The sequence below is a fragment of the Carcharodon carcharias genome, chromosome 16 (genome assembly GCF_017639515.1).
Source record: "Carcharodon carcharias isolate sCarCar2 chromosome 16, sCarCar2.pri, whole genome shotgun sequence".
Lineage (NCBI taxonomy): Eukaryota > Metazoa > Chordata > Chondrichthyes > Lamniformes > Lamnidae > Carcharodon > Carcharodon carcharias.
The window spans coordinates 43,624,633-43,644,388 of NC_054482.1; the positions used below are offsets into that span (position 1 = coordinate 43,624,633).

General features: G+C 42.0%; 1 protein-coding gene across 3 annotated transcripts in view; it reads right to left on the reverse strand.

Moving 5' to 3' along the window:
• The window catches only part of axdnd1 (axonemal dynein light chain domain containing 1), a 227,355-nt gene that overhangs the window by 125,793 nt on the left and 81,806 nt on the right, over positions 1–19,756 (reverse strand). For all 3 annotated transcript variants that reach the window (XM_041207768.1, XM_041207767.1, XM_041207769.1), the window contains 3 exons: positions 16,228–16,348; positions 14,846–14,947; positions 3,844–4,010 (listed from right to left, as the gene is read on the reverse strand). In XM_041207768.1, the coding sequence (XP_041063702.1) occupies positions 3,844–4,010; positions 14,846–14,947; positions 16,228–16,348 (390 nt within the window). The remainder of the gene's footprint in view (positions 1–3,843; positions 4,011–14,845; positions 14,948–16,227; positions 16,349–19,756) is intronic.

A 19,756-nucleotide genomic window follows, 5' to 3' on the forward strand; every position in this document is an offset into this window, starting at 1 on the left:
GTCTCTGGGTCATTGGGAGTCGCCAGGTTGGCAGTGAGGCGCCGGCTGAATAGAGTTCTCTTATCAGTGTCCTTGAGTGCTTGAGTGTTGATTTTCCTGCAGCATTGTTTCTGTTATTGTCGCTACTTTGGGGCTACATTGACATTGATGACAGAGCGAATTGGGTGGTGGCACATCCAGCAGTTGTCGGCTCTTGTCATAGCGTGGGTGATACACATGTCCTTGTGGTACCTCACTCAAACAAATGTCATAGTTGACCATGTGCCAGTGCTTGGGGCGAGGGTATTGCCATGAGGCCTTGTACTTGTCTCTCTAATGGAACAAGATGTTGACTATGACAAGGCCATGTTCTAGGCATTTTGACAGGAGCAGGGTACCGTTAATGTTGGAATTCCCCACCCTCTCTCTGCCAGTTACATCTCCCCAGAGGTGTGTTTCCTTCCCAACTCTGAAGTTGAAGCCACCATGGAGAATCAGCTTATTGCCCACTGGGACTTGGACTCGGGATTGTTTGAGGCTGAAGTAAAATTCCTCTTTGGACTCATCTGTAGCATCGAGTGTTGGGGCGTATGCGCTGAGGACTGTATCGCATTGGTTCTGGGCTAAGGTGAGCCGAAGGTTCATGAGGTGCTTGTTTAACCCACAAGGGGTGTCTTTGAGGCAGCCAACTAGTTTGTTTTTAATGGTGAAGCCAACCCCGTGGAGGTGGTGAACTTCTACTGGTTTACCTTTCCAGAAGAAGGTGTAACCACCACCTTGTTCCTTGAACTGGCCTCCACTGCCCCCGGGTCTAATATAGGGCAATGATGTCGATAACAAAACGTCTGAGCTCCCGGGCAATGATAGCAGTACGCTGTTCCGGTCTGTCGCTTTTGGGGTTGTCCACGAGGATCCTTACTTTCCAAGTCACGAACTTCATTTTAAGTGGGTGGAAGATGCCTGTGCGTGAGATCTTTTAAAGTGGGAGGCCATTGCACACCAGCTACCACTCAGGCTTGACAGAGCAAGGCCTTGGTCCAGTGGCAAGGAGGTCCGAGATGACTGGAGACCAGGCTCCGTCATATGGGCCTAGGAAATACAGACACACATACTCCTACTGTCCTCTTTTCTCCTTCTCACAAGAGCTCTCTCCCTGGGATTCATGAAGAGCAGGCGGCCTCACGATCTCCACTGCTCCGGGCAGTAACTGCGAGGTGGTGATTCCTGCCTTCAGGTCCTCAAGATGGTGGTTGAAACATTGCAGGCCTGAAGGATTCCCTCTTGGTTCACTGGAGACAATGGAAGTTTCTGTCTATTTCAGATGAAATTGTGGCCGAGCTCTCGGTCTCCATCTCACTCTGGCATAGTCTGGGTCATTCAATGTTTAAGCATGTGAATTTTCTCCTGTGTCATGTCCTATAGCTTAAAGCCTAAAAGCACTGGCTCGGCTGTGCGCAACATTCCGCCAGTGGGATCTGCTGCAACTCATGTCCAGCTATTCGTCCGCATTCCGGCATTGGGCTCCCTCATTCGGCAAAACCGATTTGGCAGTGGCGGCAAATTCTTTCCTGGTCCCTGCGTTCTGGCTGCTCCTCTGGCCATTCCCAGCACCGTATTGGGAGACACTAGGTGAGAGACTTATTTGCTGAACAGTACGGGTTCAACATCATCACTTCACCACCACATTAGCCAAGGAGACATGTTTATAGGAGGACACAACCAAACAGTCAAGAGGACGCTCACGAAATGCCGAGAGACAAAGGAAGACCCAAACCTTGCCTTATTGTCACTCTGATCTACACCTCTCAGTCACCTACAGAGCTGTTGAATGCAGGAAAGTATAAGGTAACTCTACCAAGCAAGATACTGCCTCCTAGTCACCAAGAGGGAGTAAAACAACAACTCAAGTGATGCACTGATAGAAGGTCAACACTTTAACAAGCATGCTAAATTCCTGCTTAAGCTGGTGAAAGGATAAACTGTACATGTACAGGATCCAATCATGAAAACCTGGAACCCAGCAAAAGTTGTTGGTGAAGATGAGACTCCAAGGTCATATATCATCAAGACCAAAACAGGTAAACAAATGAGGAGGATCAGAGTCCATATTTGACATACACCTGAGTTGGAAAAGCAGAAAAAAATCATCAGCAACATTACTAACCAGCGAGACAATATTAGCAGCGTCACTAACAAGCAATGCATCATCAACAATGCCATCAGCAAGTGACACAACATTAGTAACATCAAACATAACTCCTAACACCACCAGGGCCAACATGCACACATCACCTGTGCACCACGCCAACTCACCACTGAGAGCGATGAATGCCAAGCCGAAAAGATGGAGGCGCAACGTCCTATCACTGAAGTGATAACATGAAGATATGAACATAGAGAAATAGGAACTAATTGTTATGAGAATGCACACTGGGGTGCCACACTTTACTGCTGCTCTGCAGTCATGTGCCAGGTAACAATGTATCAGTCCACCAGCCACATAGTGAGATGCAAAAAATACACATGATGAAGCCCCAGTATTTTTGAGCCTAAAGTAAGATTATTTCTAACTTATTGCGAACCAGAAGACATAATGGTGCACTTCAGGTAGATTCCCTGATTGAAAACGCCAGACTGATAAAAGCTTGCTTGCCAAGACCAAATAAATTTAAATATCTGTCAAATTCAGAAAAACTGCCAAGCATGTATTTGAACAAACTTTTAGCTGGAGCCTTCCCTGTCATTAACTGTCTCAGCAAACTAATTGTTTCAACAAAGTTGGAAAATGATTTACATGAATGAAGTTAACTACTTATGTACAATGACTTAGTACTAAAACAGCCAATAGCATTCTAAACACTAGCCCAAAATACTCAATTTTGTCACAGCCTACAAATGCTCAATGAGTACATGCACTGTATAATAAAAGCATGGTACTGACTAGGAAGATTCTAGGTTTGATCTCTGCTCAGATCATTTATATTAGCTAGGCTGGCAGTAAAGTTGCTTTAGTTGGCCAGAGTACTCGAGGTGCGAGAGGATAGGAAAAAAATCGTGATTGCTACCTGCCTGCCAAACAGTAAAGGTATGCAGACAGCAGATGAGGTAAGGAGTAGTTCTGCTGTAACCAAAGTTAAATAATCTATTAAACTAAATTCAAGGATCACACATGAAGAAATGACATTTGCATAGGATACTGCAGAGCTGTCAATACCAAATGTTATGTCTCAGCTTAGAACAGTGTGTCAAAAGAGGAAGCAATAAAAATGGCAGAAAACAGTACAAGAATAAAAGTGTGCTAACTGCAAAATTGTTATTTTAATCAGATAGCTAAGGCTTGGTTGGAAAAAAATACTTGAAGTCCGAAAATACTTTCTGTACTATTTCTGAAGCAGTACATCAGAGTGTCAACTTGGCTCTGTAGCTGTGCAATCAAGTTGAACTTTAGGACATGGGGTCATGATCTAGGCTGAAAATTCAATGCCAAGAGTGCTGCAGTGTCAGAGGTGGTTTTAAACTTAGCCCGGTCTATCAATTTAAATGGCTAATACTGTGCAAAAATTGGCTGTCATCCTGATCTAAGAAATATTAGTGACTAAGTTTCAAAAGTTATTAATAGTTGCAAAGCACATTGGAATGTGAAATTTCCACATGAACGTAAATTATTTCTCTATTGACTAATGAAAATCCTGGCCCATCTAACCTACATTGTAGATCATGTTGGAGCCTGAGAACAGGAAAAACTAAGGGAGAAAATATAAATTTAAATCAGTAGAAATTTGAAAGGTTATTTTTGTTTTCAGGTATCAAGTGACTCAGTACTCCTACCATATTCAATAAATCCCACTGGATAACAATACCTACACAATTTTTTCAGAAAAATATTTGTGCCATTTCTTGAAGCCAGATAGAATCAGTTCTCGTTTTTCCCGACTTGAATTCTCTGCATCATCTAGATTTTTAGTGAACTTTGTCATTCGCCTTCTCCAGTGCTCAGTGATTTGCTGCAGTTCGGTCTGGTCTTCTGCATCCTAACAATATAGAGTTAAAACAGCAAATAAGTTGAAGTTATTTATTAACAGCATAAGATGCTGGTAGGTTTTAAAGAGATGAAACTGCAAGAATATCTTTTTCCCCAAAGCGCAACAAGCCACTCAAATAGAAAAGCAAAATACAGTAGATGGTGGGCTTTGGAAGAATATGGGTCCATGCAAAATACTGAAAGGGCAGGGGAAGGTGTGGGATTGTGAATTCATGTACATCAATGCACCTCATGTTTGTGAGATAAACACACAATGGGTTAAAACAACTTTCAGTTCTGTTGAACAGAGATACTTTGTAAAAGATGAGAAGTTGAAAAAGTGGGAATATCACTTATTCATGTCTTAAGGGTTTGGAAAATGTTATAGTGATAAAATAATTAAAGCGCTGGGGTGGACCATTTAAACTTTGGAAGAGATTGATGAACACGAGTGTATCTTCTTGGCTCCATGCTTCTGCTTTGGTTGTGTCAGTATCACAGACTAAAATCTGTATTCTGCTAACATTTATAAATGTGGTTAGCACCAGCTAAACCAAACATGACCTGCTGATATGGTAGTCATGATAATGAAAAACTTATAAATGGAAATGATCTAAAGATGGATCTTGAAGATTTGAAGTGATGGAGTTATGAATGTTTCCTTTGGCAGCTCATCCCACTGTGGGATTATTCTTGGAAAGAAAGATTGTTAATATACTGTCTTGGAAACAAATAGTTTTTGTAGTTTATGTGGACAGCTACCTCATGTTTTGTCATTGCCAGAAGGCACTAGGTACTTGTTTCTATCAATTCCTGCTAGTCCATTCCATATTTTATAGAACTTGGTCAATCTATTTTTCTCCCTCCTTTGCTGTGGTGATTCCCATTCCCAATCTTTGATTAAGGATGTAACTTAAGTGTATTTCCCATACTGAGTTGTGCAGAATCTTTGGATTGCTTCAATCTTATTTATATCTCTTGCCGTATAAGGATCCCACACACAATATACACACTCCAGGATTGGATGAACAAATGTTTGGTAAACTCTTACTCTGATATTTTTGTTGCATTATCAAAGATTCCTCCTCAGAAATTCAAGAACCCTGTTTGCTTTGGAGGTAATCTGATGAATGTAGAATCCCCATTGAAGATTGTTTTTAAACATGGTTGTGTAACTACCTGTTGGAGAATTTGATTACAGAACTTAAAGATATCTGTTGTTGGTGATGCACAGCATAGCATTTTTTGGCATTGAATGCCATCTCCAATTGGTTCTGCCATTTTTGCAATTCCTGAAGATCATCTTGCAATGAATTAATGGGATCTTAAGTCTCGAGTTTTCCCTGATGCATAATTCACGCAGTAATCTGCAAATAGTCACACCCTGTTTCTTAAATTGTTAGAAAGGTTTTCTATGTATGTCAAGAAGAATAAAGGTCCTAACACAGTTCCCTGGGGCACTCCAGAGAGGACATCTCTAAGAGAGGATGATTCCCCATCATGTTATCTGAAGTTTGCATTGTGTGTCTTTTAATGTACTGTAATTTAGTGTTACTATGGATGGAAAGTAGAGATCAAAAGGTAGGATTGGTATAAGAGCAAACCATTGTTTGCTGTTGTCTGGTTGGAACTGTGTTGCTTGGGGCTTGAGTTCTGTAGTGAAATTTGAACCCAGTAGTAAAAAATCATATAAATGGAATTGTGTCCTATGATTTGACTGAGTGCTCATGCTGGATTGTGTAACATGAGTTCATTGAAGTTAAAAATCTGAGTCTGTCATTGTTACAACTGATGTCTGTGTTTAAGTAATGAAGAAAATAGAAAATAAAGCAGTCCAACATAATGGTGGCCCTGACACAATGTTTCAGATGTAGTGTTTCTGATGTGATGTTTCAGACACGATTTCCTCTCGGAGTTCGTTAAGTCAGACCTGATTGTTTTTCAGAGTTCTACATAAGTCACAGTTGATTCAAGAAAGTGTACTCCAACATTTGGTTAGCCAACGTGATATTTTCAAACTTTGCCATGGTCATGTAGGTTTGAAAAAGTGTTTCCCAGGCATCAGTTTGAAAGATAACTATTCTCGTAGGGGTAGTGACCTAAATGGGTTCTCCAGTTAACAATGGGAGAGTCAGAGAATATTCCAGCTGAAGTCCAGTTATTTTTTAATAAATGGATTGAATCTAAAGGGGGAGTCTTATGAGGTAGGGCAGGAAGCAATGTCAGAAGGATGGAGAGAGAGACACTGAAGTCCTCAGTGGAGAGGTTACTGTTCAAAAATGAAAAGAAGAAGTGTTACAGTATCTAATTCTGGGAATTCAGGAGTTAGGAGAAGAGGCTGAGGCCAGAAATAAAGAGGTTGCAGAACTTACAGAGCAGCTAATGGCAGCTAGGAAAAAGATAGAAAACTGGAGATTTCAGGCACTTGGAGCAGCCAGAACAGATTCTGACACTGGATCAGCAGGAGAACAGAATAAGAATCACGATTTAGAGCAAAGGATATCTAAATGACAGAAAGCGACATTGATGGAGACCTGGGCAGGCAAAATAAGATCAGCAAGGCAGCTGGTGGAATTTAATTGCAATTAATGAATAAATCTGGAATTAAACATCAATCTCAGTAATGGCAACCATGAAACCATTGTTGATTACTGTAAAAAGGAAATCTGCTGTCTTTACCTGGTCTAGCCTACACGTGATTCCAGACCCCCAGTAATATTGCTGACACTCAATTGCCCTCTCAAGTGACTGAACAAGCCATTCAGTTGTACCAAGCCGCTACAGAAATGTTGAAAAGGAATAAAATTGGATGGTCCACTAGGCATCAACCTAGGCACCAGAAACAACAAAGACACACCCTGCCAAGTTGACTCTGCAAAGTCCTCCTTACTAACATCTGGGGGCCTGCGCCAAAATTAGGAGAGGTGTCCCACAGACTAGTCAAGCAACATCCGGACATGGACATGCTCAATGAATCATACCCAACAGCCAATATCCCAGGTATCCCCATCACCATCTCTGGGTATGTCCTGCCTCACTGGCAGGACAGTACCATCAGAGGTGCCAGCAGAGTGGCAAAACAGTTGGGAGGGACTTGCCCTGAGAATCCACAACACTTGCTCCAGATCCCATTAAGTCACATGATATCAAGTCAAACATGGGTAAGGAAACCTCCTGCTGCTCATTAGCTACCTCCTTCCATCAGTTGATGAATCAGTACTCTTCCATGTTAAACACCACAGAAGAAGCACTGAGGGTGGCATAGAATGTACTCAGCATGGGGGACTTCAATGCCCATCACCATGAGTTGCTTAGCAGCACCACTACTAACTGAGTTAGCTGAGTCCTCAGGGACATATCTGCCAGACTGGTCCAGTGACAGGGAATGAGGGAACCAAGAGGAGGGAAAAACCTGGCCCCTACTAATCTATTTGTAACAGAGGAATCTGTCCATGACACAATTGGTAGGAGTGACCACGCATAGCCTTTCTGAATTCAAAGTCCCATCTTCATACTGAGAATACCATCAATCATGTTGTGCAGCACAACCACTGTGTTAAATGGGATAAATGCAGGACAGATTTGCAGCTCATAAGTGGCAAACCATGAGGCACTGTGAACCATCAGCAGCAGAATTGTATTGAACAACAATCAGTAACCCCATGGCTGGCATATCCCTCACTTTACCATCACCATCAAGTCTGGGAATCAACCCGGGTTCAATCAGGAGAGCACATAAGAAGCAACACCAGGCACACCTAAAAATGAGTGCCAAACTTGTCAAGCTACAATAGAGGACTATGTGCATGACAAACAGTGGAAGCAGCATGCTTTAGACAGAGCTAAGTGATTCCACAACAAAAGGGTCAGATCAAAGCTCTGTAGCCCTGCTACATCCAGTCATGAATGGTAAACAATTAAAAAACTAATGGGAGGAGGAGTGTCTACAAATATCCCCATCATTAAAAGACAAGGTTGAGACATTTGGAACCATCACTCAGATGTCACGTGGATGATCCATCTCAGCTTCTCCTGAGGTCACTGACCTCACAGAAGCTAGTCTTCAGCCAATTCGATTCACTCCATGTGGTATCAAGAAATGACTGAAGGTACTGGATACAGCAAAAGGCTATGGGCCCTGACAACTTCCTAGTAGTATCTGACAACATTTAATCCAGAAGCAGTACAGTAAGGAAAATTTTTAAATTCTTTGAAAGGTCTGTGGAATCTGAATTGTTTTAATAATGTTTGAAAAGGACTTTTAAGTGTTTGCATCATTTGTAAAGGGATCAATTGTACCTTTCGTTATATAAAAAAATTGGTCCATGTAACCTGGCCACCCTTGGCCTGGAACCAGTGCCAACAGGAAGGAGGTTAAGGTACAGACACGTGTGTCCAAACACAAAGACGAACTGCAGACATAGAGGAAAGCTACAAACTTATTTGTATAACAAAAGCTTAGCCAGAGAGTGGTGAATCTATGGAATCCATTGCCACAGAAAGCTGTGGAGGCCAGGTCATTGAGTGTATTTAAGACCGAGATAGATAGGTTCTTGATTGGTAAGGGGGTCAAAGGTTACGGGGAGAAGGCAAGAGAATGGGGTTGAGAAACTTATCAGCCATGGTTGAATGGCAGAGCAGACTCGATGAGCCAAATGGCCTAATTTCTGCTCCTATGTCTTTGGTTTTTTTTATTAAGCAGAGGAGCTGAAGGCACAGATACAGACGCAAAGAGAAAGTAGTCAGAGATAGAAGGAGGGACACACCAAATTCTTGTGAAGAGCAAAAACAAATCTCTCTCGGGAAGAGGTCAGTTTTTCTGTTTGGCAAAAAAGGAGACAGGAGCTCCTTTAAAACCTGGAAAGTAGCGTGAATAGCTTGGAGTTAATAAAGTTCTGGGTGTTTTCCCAGAAGTAGCCAAAAGGTGAATTGGGGTGTTATTGGTTGGTTAATTGAAAGCTACACCATCAGGACTTTCATGATGAGAGGGAAAGAAGGTTCATAGATGGGTGTCTTCCTGATGATAATCGCACCTGTGAAACTCAAAGCTGAAAGATGTGAATAGATAGGACTCTTGACCTACCCTGTGTGAAAAAAGAACAGCATATTGCGGAATTAGGTAGCTCTGTAGTGCCACATTTGTGTGGGGAAGTGATGTAAATGCTTATGGTTGTGTAAGACATATGCTTGTTGTATTGATCATTTAAAGTAACATTTACTTTTTATTTGAAGTATTATTTGCCTGTTAATTAAAACACAGGTTTTGATTCATAGAGAAACATAGAAAATAGGACCAGGAGTAGGTCATTCGGCCCTTCGAGCTTGCTCCGCCATTCAATATGATCATGGCTGATCCTCTATCTCAATGTCGTACTCCTATGCTCTCCCCATATCCCTTGATGCCCTTAGAGTCCAGAAATCCATCTACTTCCTTCTTAAATATATTCAGTGACTTGGCCTCCACAGCCTTCTGAAGTAGAGAATTCTATAGGTTCGCCACCCACTGAGTGAAAAGGTTTCTCATAATCTGTCCTAAATGGTCTATCTCGTATCCTGAGACTGTGACCCCTTGTTCTAGAACCCCAGCCAGAGGAAATATCCCTGCATCCAGTCTGTCCATACATGTTAGAATTTTATATGTTTCAATAGGATTCCCTTTCATTGTTCTAAACTCCAGGGAATACAGGCCTAGTTGGCCAAATCTCTCCTCATACGACAATCCTGCCATCCCAGAAATCAGTCTGGTAAACCTGTGTTGCACTCCCTCTATGGCAAGTATATCCTTTCTTAGGTAAGAAGGCCAAAACTGCACACAATACTCCAGGTGTGGTATCACCTAGACCCTATACAGCTGCAGTAAGACATCCTTGCTCCTGTACTCAAGTCCTCTAGCAATGAAGACCAACACACCATTTGCCTTCTTAACTGCTTGCTGCACCTGCATCTTACTTTCAGTGATTGGTGTACAAGGACAGCCAGGTCCCTTTGTACATCAACATTTCCCAATTTATCACCATTTAAATAATAATTTGCCTTTCTGTTTCTCCTACCGAAGTGGATAACTTCACACTTATGCATATTATACTGCATCTGCCATGTATTTGCCCACTCACTCAACCTGTCGAAATCACCTTGAGGCCTCTTAACACCCTCCTCACCACTCACATTCCCACTAAGTTTCATATCAGCAGCAAACTTGGAAATATTACATTTGGTTCCCTTATCCAAATCATTGATATGTATTGTGAATAGCTGGGGCCCAAGCATTGATCCCTGCGGTACCCCACTAGTCACTGTCTGCCACTCCAAAAAAGATCCTTTTACTCCTACTCTCTGTTTCCTGTCTGCTAACCAATTCTCAATCCATGCCAATATATTACCCCCAGTCCCACGTGCTTTAATTTTGCACACTAACCTATTATGTGGGACTTTATCAAAAGATTTCTGAAAATGCAAATACACCACATCCACTGGTTCTCCCTTATCTATTCTGCTAGTTACATCATCAAAAAACTTCAGTAGGTTTGTCAAACATGATTTCCCTTTCATAAATCCATGCTGACTTTGTCTAATCCCATTGATTCATGTTAAAGGAAAAGCTGTAAAAATGGAATCTTGTTTGTAATTTCTTCATTTGGGGGTAATTTAATAAATGTGATTAATTATGCTTTATGGTTCCCCACAGGGATTGTATCAAGTGGTACCGAAGACTTGTACTCCAGAATTAGCTGTGCTTTGAGCCAAGCTTTCCAATGCAGCAGCACTGGCATCTACCTGCCAATGTGGGAGATTGCCCAGGTATGCCCTGTCCATAAAAGACAGGAAAATCCAATTTGGTCAAATAGTGCCATATCAGTCTACTCTCGATCATCAGGAAAATGATGGTAGGTGTTGTCGACAGTGCTATCAAGCGGCACTTACAGAGCAACAATCTACTCACTGATGTTCAGTTTTGGGTTCTCCAGGGCATTCAGCCCTGAGGTGAGGTGAGAATGACTGCCCTTGGCATCAGGACAGCATTTGACATCAACAAGCCCTGGCAAAATTGAGCATAGAGTAGTGTAAAGTGATACATTTTGGTAGGAAGAACAAGGAGAGGCAATATAAAATAATGATACAACTCTAAAGGGGTACAGGAATAGAGGTACCTGGGGGCATATGTGCACAAATTATTGAAGGTGGCAGTTCAGGTTGAGAAAGTGGTTAATACAGCATACAGGGTCCAGGGCTTTATAGAGAGAGACAGAGTACAAAAGTGAGGAATTTATGCTTAACCTGTACAAAACACTGGTTCAGCCTCAACTGGAGTACTATGTCCAATTCTGGGCTCCACATTTTAGGAAGGATGTAAAGCCATTAGAAATGGTGCAGAAAAGATTTAAAGAATGATTCCAGGGATGAGGGACTTCAGTTATGTGGATAAATTGGAGAAGCTGGGGCTGTTCTCCTTAGAGAAGAGAAAGTTGAGGGAGACAGAGGGTGATGACAGAAGGATGCTTAGTGACTGGAAGCCAGTGTTCAGTGGTGTACCACAGGGATCTGTGCTGGGTCCCCTATTATTTGTCAGCTTATATTTCACCCCTCTACCCCTCTTCTGATATTCACTCAGTTCTGAAATATAAGCTGATTTAAGGTGGTGAGGGCGGGGGGGCGAGAGAAGTGGGGGGGGTGTGGTGTGGCTGTAGGGACAAGCAAGCAGTGATTGGAGCAGATAATCAAAAGATGTCACAGACAAAAGAACAAAAGAACACAGAGGCTTTGATGGTGGTGATATTATCTAAACAAATGTGCTAATTAAGAATGGATGGTAGGGCACTCAAGGTACAGCTCTAGTGGGGGTGGCGTGGAAAGGCTAGCAGGGCATAAAAGATTTAAAAATAATGGAAATAGGTGGGAAAAGAAAAATCTATATAAATTATTGGAAAAAACAAAAGGGGGAAGAAACAGAAAGTGGGTGGGGATGGAGGAGGGAGTTCAAGATCTAAAGTTGTTGAATTCAATATTCAGTCCAGAAGGCTGTAAAGTGCCTAGTTGGAAGATGAGGTGCTGTTCCTCCAGTTTGCATTGGGCTTCACTGGAACAATGCAGCAAGCCAAGGACAGACATGTGGGCAAGAGAGCAGGGTGGAGTGTTAAAATGGCAAGCGACAGGGAGGTTTGGGTCATTCTTGCGGACAGACCGCAGGTGTTCTGCAAAGCGGTGGCCCAGTTTACATTTGGTCTCTCCAATGTAGAGGAGACCACATTGGGAGCAACGAATGCAGTAGATTAAGTTGGGGGAAATGCAAGTGGAATGCTGCTTCACTTGAAAGGAGTGTTTGGGCCCTTGGACGGTGAGGAGAGAGGAAGTGAGGGGGCAGGTGTTGCATCTTTTGCGTGGGCATAGGGAGGTGCCATAGGTGGGGGTTGGGGAGTAGGGGGTGATGGAGGAGTGGACCAGGGTGTCCCGGAGGGAACAATCCCTACGGAATGCCGCCGGGGGGATGAAGGGAAGATGTGTTTGGTGGTGGCATCATGCTAGAGTTGGCGGAAATGGGGGAGGATGATCCTTTGAATGCGGAGGCTGGTGGGGTGATAAGTGAGGACAAGGGGGACCCTATCATGTTTCTGGGAGGGAGGAGAAGGCGTGAGGGCAGATGCGCGAGAAATGGGCCAGACACGGTTGAGGGGTCAACGACCGTGGGTGGAAAACCTCGGTTAAGGAAAAAGGAGGACATGTCAGAGGAACTGTTTTTGAAGGAAGCATCATCGGAACAGATGCGACGGAGGCGAATGAGGTTGAGTTTCTTGGGCTACAGGAAGATATAGACAGGATGGTCAAATGGGCAGATGTGGCAGATGGAATTTAACCCTAAAAAGTGTGAAGTGATACACTTTGGAAGGAGTAATTTGACAAGGAAGTATTCAATGAACGGCATGACACTAGGAAGTTCTGAGGAACAAAGGGACCTTGGCGTGTGTGTCCATAGATCTCTGAAGGCGGAAGGGCATGTTAGTGGGGTGGTGAAAAAGGCATATGGAACACTTGCCTTTATCAATCGAGGCAAAGATTACAAAAGTAGGGAGGTCATGTTGGAGTTGTATAGAACCTTGGTGAGGCCACAGCTGGAGTACTGTGTGCAGTTCTGGTCGCCACATTATAGAAGGATGTGATTGCACTGGAGGGGGTGCAGAGGAGATTCACGAGGATGTTGCCTGGGATGAAACATTTAAGTTATGAAGACAGGTTGGATAGACTTGGGTTGTTTCCGTTGGAGCAGAGAAGACTGAGGGGTGACCTCATCAAAGTGTACAAGATTATGAGTGGCATGGACAAGGTGGATAGGGAGCAGCTGTTCCTCTTAGTTGAAGGGTCAGTCACAAGGGGACATAAGTTCAAGGTGAGGGGCAGGAAGTTTAGGGGGAATATGAGGAAAAACGTTTTTACCCAGAGGGAGATGATGGTCTGGAATGCGCTGCCTGGGAGAGTGGTGAAGGCGGGTTGCCTCACATCCTTTAAAAAGTACCTGGATGAGCACTTGGCACGTCATAACATTCAAGGCTATGGGCTAAGTGCTGGTAAATGGGATTAGGTAAGTAGGTCAGGTGTTTCTCACGTGTCGGTGCAGACTCAATGGGCCGAAGGGCCTCTTCTGCACTCTGTGATTCTGTGAGATTTTGATCGAGGTGTTTAAAATCACAAGGGGCCTGGACAGAGTAGGTAGGGAGAAATTGTTCCCATTGGTGGAAGGGTCAAAAACCAGAGGACATTGATTTAAGGTGAATGATAAAACAACCAAAGGCAACGTGAGGAAAAGTCTTTTTATGCAGTGCGTGTTTTGGATCTGGAATGCATTGCCTGAGTGTGTGGTAGATGCAGATTCAATCGTGGCTTTCAAGAAGGAATTTGATAATTATCTGAAAAGAAAGTATGTGCAGGGCTAGATGGGAAAGACAGGGAGGTTTGACTGGCTGAGTTGCTCTTGCAGGGAGCCAGCATGGATATGACAAGCCAAATGGCCTCCTTCAGTGCTGCAGTCAGAATAGAAAGTGGCGCAGATGTTATGACCGGCAACAGTAGCTTCAAAACTACTGGTGCTACGTAGCTAAATTTTGAGGCCTAATTATTTTAAGAAACTTTCTAACGATTCTATTTACTCTTCAAATTTTTCTATGAAATATTTAATACGTTCAATAGATAGAACATGTTGTAGGTATTTTGTAAGAAGTTTCAACCATGCCATGTAAAGTTTCAAATATTTTAACTCCTTTTGAAACTTAAAAAGATTCTAGACCAAGGTTAAATTATTCTATGAAAAGCTCAAACCATTACATGGAATATTCCAAGTTTGTATAACATCTTTTTGAATATTTTCAATGTTGCAGCATAAGCACAATTTTTGCAAGCAGCAGTAGTAAAGGATATTCAGCCCATAAAAGACCTGTTGTATTATGACAATGTGATCAAAAGCCAAGCATTTTGGAGCACATATGATTGTGAAGAGCAGGTATCTTTCAGTGATTTATAAAGCAGATTCTGTGGAGCACTGATGAATACCAGTAATATGCAGAATGAACGACATGTACCATTGCCATTTAAGCTTATACTTAGTGCCTAAAGGATGTTTTATTCTATGCCTGAGCTTTAAAAGAAAATATGCACCATTATCACTTCCACTCTCAAGAGTGATCATGATAGCTGTAGAAAATTCTAACACAGGTTATGAATTTTGGTACAAGGTTGTTCCAGGCATCTAGACTGAAATTTAATGCAATTTCTAAACAACCTTTTACAGGTAAATGCAGGTGATAAATCTGTGGATCAATTGGTTCGGGTACAAATTGCGTCATTAAATCAAAGAACTACCTTTGTGCCAAGCAATGCAGCAAAGTGTTGCGAAATTTTGACCCAGAGTTTCTCACTGACTTGAAGATCATGAACCAGTTTGAGATTTTGTTCCTCAATCACCTACAAAGAGAACAATGGATAAAGATTTCTTATTAAAGATTCAGGATTTCACAAAGATACAACATTCCAATTACAAAACTGATATATGGCCCAGTCATTTAAAATGGAGATGTTTCTTTTGCATATTAGCAAAATTAGCATATTAGAGATTAACACACTTTTACATTCTGATTCAGTACAAGGAGAGCCTTTACCTGTTAATACATTATTTGGTCTCATGACAAATGCACTGTTTATTAAATAAAGCAGGCACTTCCCAGATTCCATGTTACCCAGTGATGAACTTCAATGTTTAAACTGGAACAGATTGGTAGTTGAACTTTGGATTTTGCTGCATTGTTTTAACTATTATATTTGTTATTTGGAGCAAAATAAAATAGCTTAAGAAAATTAAGATTCGTTCAGGGACACATTTTAACTACTTTGTTCTTTTATTTCATTTACTTGCATTTAAAAAAGAGGAATCCAAGTCCATGTGGTCTCTGAGACACCAGCTTTGAATTAGACCATGCCATTGCTGAAGGTTATTTGGAAATGGCCATGAATAAAATGCTGTTGTGACATAAAGAGAGTGAAATTCGTTTTTAGAGGTATACAAAATGGATAACACATCGATAGCCTGACACTGTTCCCAATTTCTTCCACTGAATTTGAATGAGCGAAGAAAACATGTTTTCTGGCCAAAATACAAACACAAAAGAGATGCTCATTAAACTTTCCCCTCATTACCAGCACTGCATATATAAAAAGGTACAGGGGGAATATTACAATTATTTAAGTAAGCTGTGCACACCGAATTTGAGAGGTTAGTTCACCAGTTTACCAGTATAGGAGATAAAAGGCAAAATACTACGGATGCTGGAAATTTGAAATAAAAACAATAAATGCTGGAAAAACTCAGCAGGTTTGACAGCATCTACGGAGAGAGGAACAGAGTTAACACTTTGAGTTTGTGAACGCTGAAGAAGAGTCATACAAGGCTATGGACCAGGAGCTTGAAAGTGGGATTAAAATGAGTGGCTAGTTTCTTTTTTCTCTTTTTTGGCCGGCGCAGACAAGATGGGGTGAATGGCCTCTTTCTGCACCATAACTCGTCAATAGTCCTTTAGCTCTAGGATGCACACCATCAATCAACAGGCAGCTAGCCCAATTGATTAAGATGTACTAATAGGGTAGGATGGATGGCAAGGTTGTATGGGAGGGGTGGGGAGGTGGCAGAGAGTAGAAAGTGAATCAGTTAAGACACAAAGTACAATGTGCAAACATGCAGTGTGATTTACCTTCAATGCTAGGCTATAGGCTGCTTCATTCCACCAGTCTTTCTCCTGGGTTAAGGCATTTACTTGGGCAATCAATCTTTTTCTCTGCAATTCATACAACTGGTGATATTCATCCAGCATACTACGGTATAAAAACAATTGAAATAATTTATTTTCCTCACCTGTAATTATACAAGACTTTGGTTGTAAGTTGCAACTGCCAGTCATTCCAGTGGATTAACTGCATTTGTGATGAGTTTAGTAGTTCTTGGCCAACTAAGAAATTATGGTAGAAGGTTTACCTGAGGAAAGGGCAAACTGGAGAACACAACTGATACCATATTGCGCAAAAGCTTATAGTTTGCTTATGACCTGTATTTCTAAAAGTTACAGGATTTGGAGAGGGAGAAGAGAATTATGAAAATAGGAACTAGCAAACAAAGAAAAATACATTTTTGTCTGCTCCATCAGATAGTCACAATATCTACAAATAACTATGACTTCACCACTGAAGGGGCACAATGGGATTTCTAACATTTCAAAAGCAATCTGGTTTTGTTAATTATTGCCAAGTTGAAGAGAAGCAGAACTTAAGAATTTACAAAAAGTGTGTAAAAAAAAATTAGGCATATCAATGCACCCATCGATTAAAGCCCGTTCACTGTAATGCTTGAAAAATCGCAGCTTGGCAAACATAGAAGTACAGGACATGAATACAAAAGCAAAACATTCCAGATACAAACATGCAAATCAGGAGCAGGAGTAGGCCATTCTGCCCCTCGAGCCTGCTTCACCACTTATTAAAACCATGGCTGATCTGATTGTGGCCTCAACTCTCCTTTCGACTCTACCCCATACCTTTTGACTCCCTTGTCAATCAAGAACCTATCTAACTCAGCCTTAAAACATATTCAACAGACAGGCCTCCATTGCTCTCTAGGAAGAGAATTCCACAGGCTAATGACCCTCTGATGGAAAATAAATTCCCCTTATCTCCATCTTAAATGGAAGACTCCTTATTTTTAAACTGTGTCCCCTAGTTCTAGCCTCTCCTACAGGAGGAAACATCCTCTCATCATCCGCCATGTCCAGTCCCGTCAGGATCTTACATGTTTCAATAAGATCACTTCTCATTCTTCTAAACTCCAAAGGATACAGGCCCAGCCTATCCAACCTTTCCTCATACGATAACCCCTTCATCCCAAGAGTCGGTCAAGTGAACCTTTCTCTGAACTGCTTCAAATGCAATCATATCCTTTCTTAAGGAAGGAGACCAAAACTGTACACCACCACTGACTCACCAACGCCCTGTATAACTATAGCAAAACTTGCCTACTTTTATATTCCATTCCCTTTGCAATAAACAACAACATTCCTTTTGTCTTCCTAATCAATTGCTATACCTGCATACTAACTTTTATTGTAATTCATGTACCAGGACACCCAGTTCCCTCTGTACCGCAGAGTTCTGCGATCTCTCTCAATTTAAATAACATACCGCCTCTCCACTCTTACTGCCAAAGTGGACAAATTCGCAATTTTCACATTTTCACACAACTTGAAATAAAAACAGAAAATGCTGGAAATACTGAGCAGGTCTGGCAGTATTGGTGGAGACAGAAACATGGTTAACACTTCAGGCTGATGATCTTTCTTCAAAACACTCCCCGTGTTCTATTGTCCTGAGCTTGTGTTAATAGGAAACATCTCTCTCAGATCCAGTTTATTTATTCTTGTTCATTGATAAGATCATCTTAAAGTCACCTTTTTACCACAACCCTTAGACCTTCCCCATAGAGCAGGTACGCAATCGCGTTTATCAACTTAGTACCCTTCTTTGTGCTCTTTCCAAAAGAGAAGCACCAATATCTTGCTTCAGGAAATGTAGCACGGAAGCAAGCTTCATATACTCTACCATAGCCACAGGGTGTCCAAGACGGTCAGAAGAGCACAGAAAGATACCAGACCTGATAAATGGAACAGAACTATGAATGGAATTTGGCCATGGAGAAGCAGGTGGAGCAATACATGACTTCCCCATGATGGGAGGCTTCCCATTGGTGCAGGGTGCCATAGATTACATACGCATGGCTTTGCAAGTGCCACATTTCAATGCTGAAATGCACCTCAACCAGACGGGATTTCATTCCCTCAATGTCCGGCTGGTGTGCAACCATATTCAGTGCATCATGCAGCCTGGTACCTTGGCAGCAGTAATGCCTTTATGTTGCGCCACCCTGTTGTACCATCAGCATTTACATGGATATCAGTTGGGGAACACTTTGGTGGAAGTGATTATAATTCAGTTAGATTGAGGGCAGTTTTAGGTAAGGACAAAGATAGACCTGGAATAACAGTTCTCAATTCAGGAAAAGATAATTTTACTAAGCTGTGATGTTCACAAAAGAGAGGAACAATAAAGACATTGCAATTAGGGAGGAGAAGTATGAAATATTAGATGAAATTAACATAATGAGAGAGGAAAGTGCACCAGCAGATAAGGAGCTAAGAAGCAAGGGCCAGCAAACATTGGTAAGAGTTGCTTATAGGCCACCAAACAGCAGTGGTAATGTAAGGCATCGTATAAATCAGGAAATTAAAGGTGCATGTAACAAGCGTAATACAATATTCATGGGGGACTTCAATCTACATATGGTCTGGGCAAACCTAATTAGCACTAAAGCTGTAGAGGACAAATTTCTGAAATGTTATGTGAGATAGCTTTCTAGGACAGTGTGTTTAGGAACCAACTAGAGAATGGACTATTTTAGATCTAGCATAGTGTAATGAGATAGGGCTAATTAATAATCTCATTGCAAAGAAGCCCCAGGAAAGAGCGCCATGGTCGGGGGGGGGGGGTGTTGTGTGGGGGCGTGATCGAACCCTATATCGGCACTATTTTGCGTGCCAGCGTGACGCACAACCGGAAGCGCCATGCACGAAAGAGCATAGAAATCTCCATGAAGCACGGAGGTGCCTCAGGGAGATTGGTTTGATATTTAAAAACTGAAATAAAGTAATTAAAAACTTTTAAAACATGTCTCCTTCAGTGACACTGTCACATGAGCTGGGACATGTCAAAGAATTATTTTTAAAATTTTTATTGTATTTTAAAACACTTCATGAAACCTCATCCCGCCCGTGGATGAGGTTTCATGAAAAATGCAAAGGCTGCCTGGGCCCTTCGCCTGCCCGCCAACCTTAAGGTTGGACGGACAGCTTACTTAATTGCTTAAATTGGTTTTTAAATAGGCCTTTGACAGTTCGGCGAGCACGCAGCCGCGTTGGCTGCATGCCTGCCAAACTGGAAATCTAAATGACACACAGTGACATCGGGATGCCCGCCCGACATCACCACGCATTATTTTACGGGTCGGCGAGCGGGCCCTGCGTCCGCTCGCCAACTGGAGAATTCAGCCCTATAGTATGATAGAACTTTATGTTAAGTTTGAAAGTGATGGAGTTCAATCTGAAACTAGGATTCTTTCATTTTTTCATGGGATATGGGCGCCTCTGACAAGGCCGGCATTTGTTGTCCATCCATAATTGC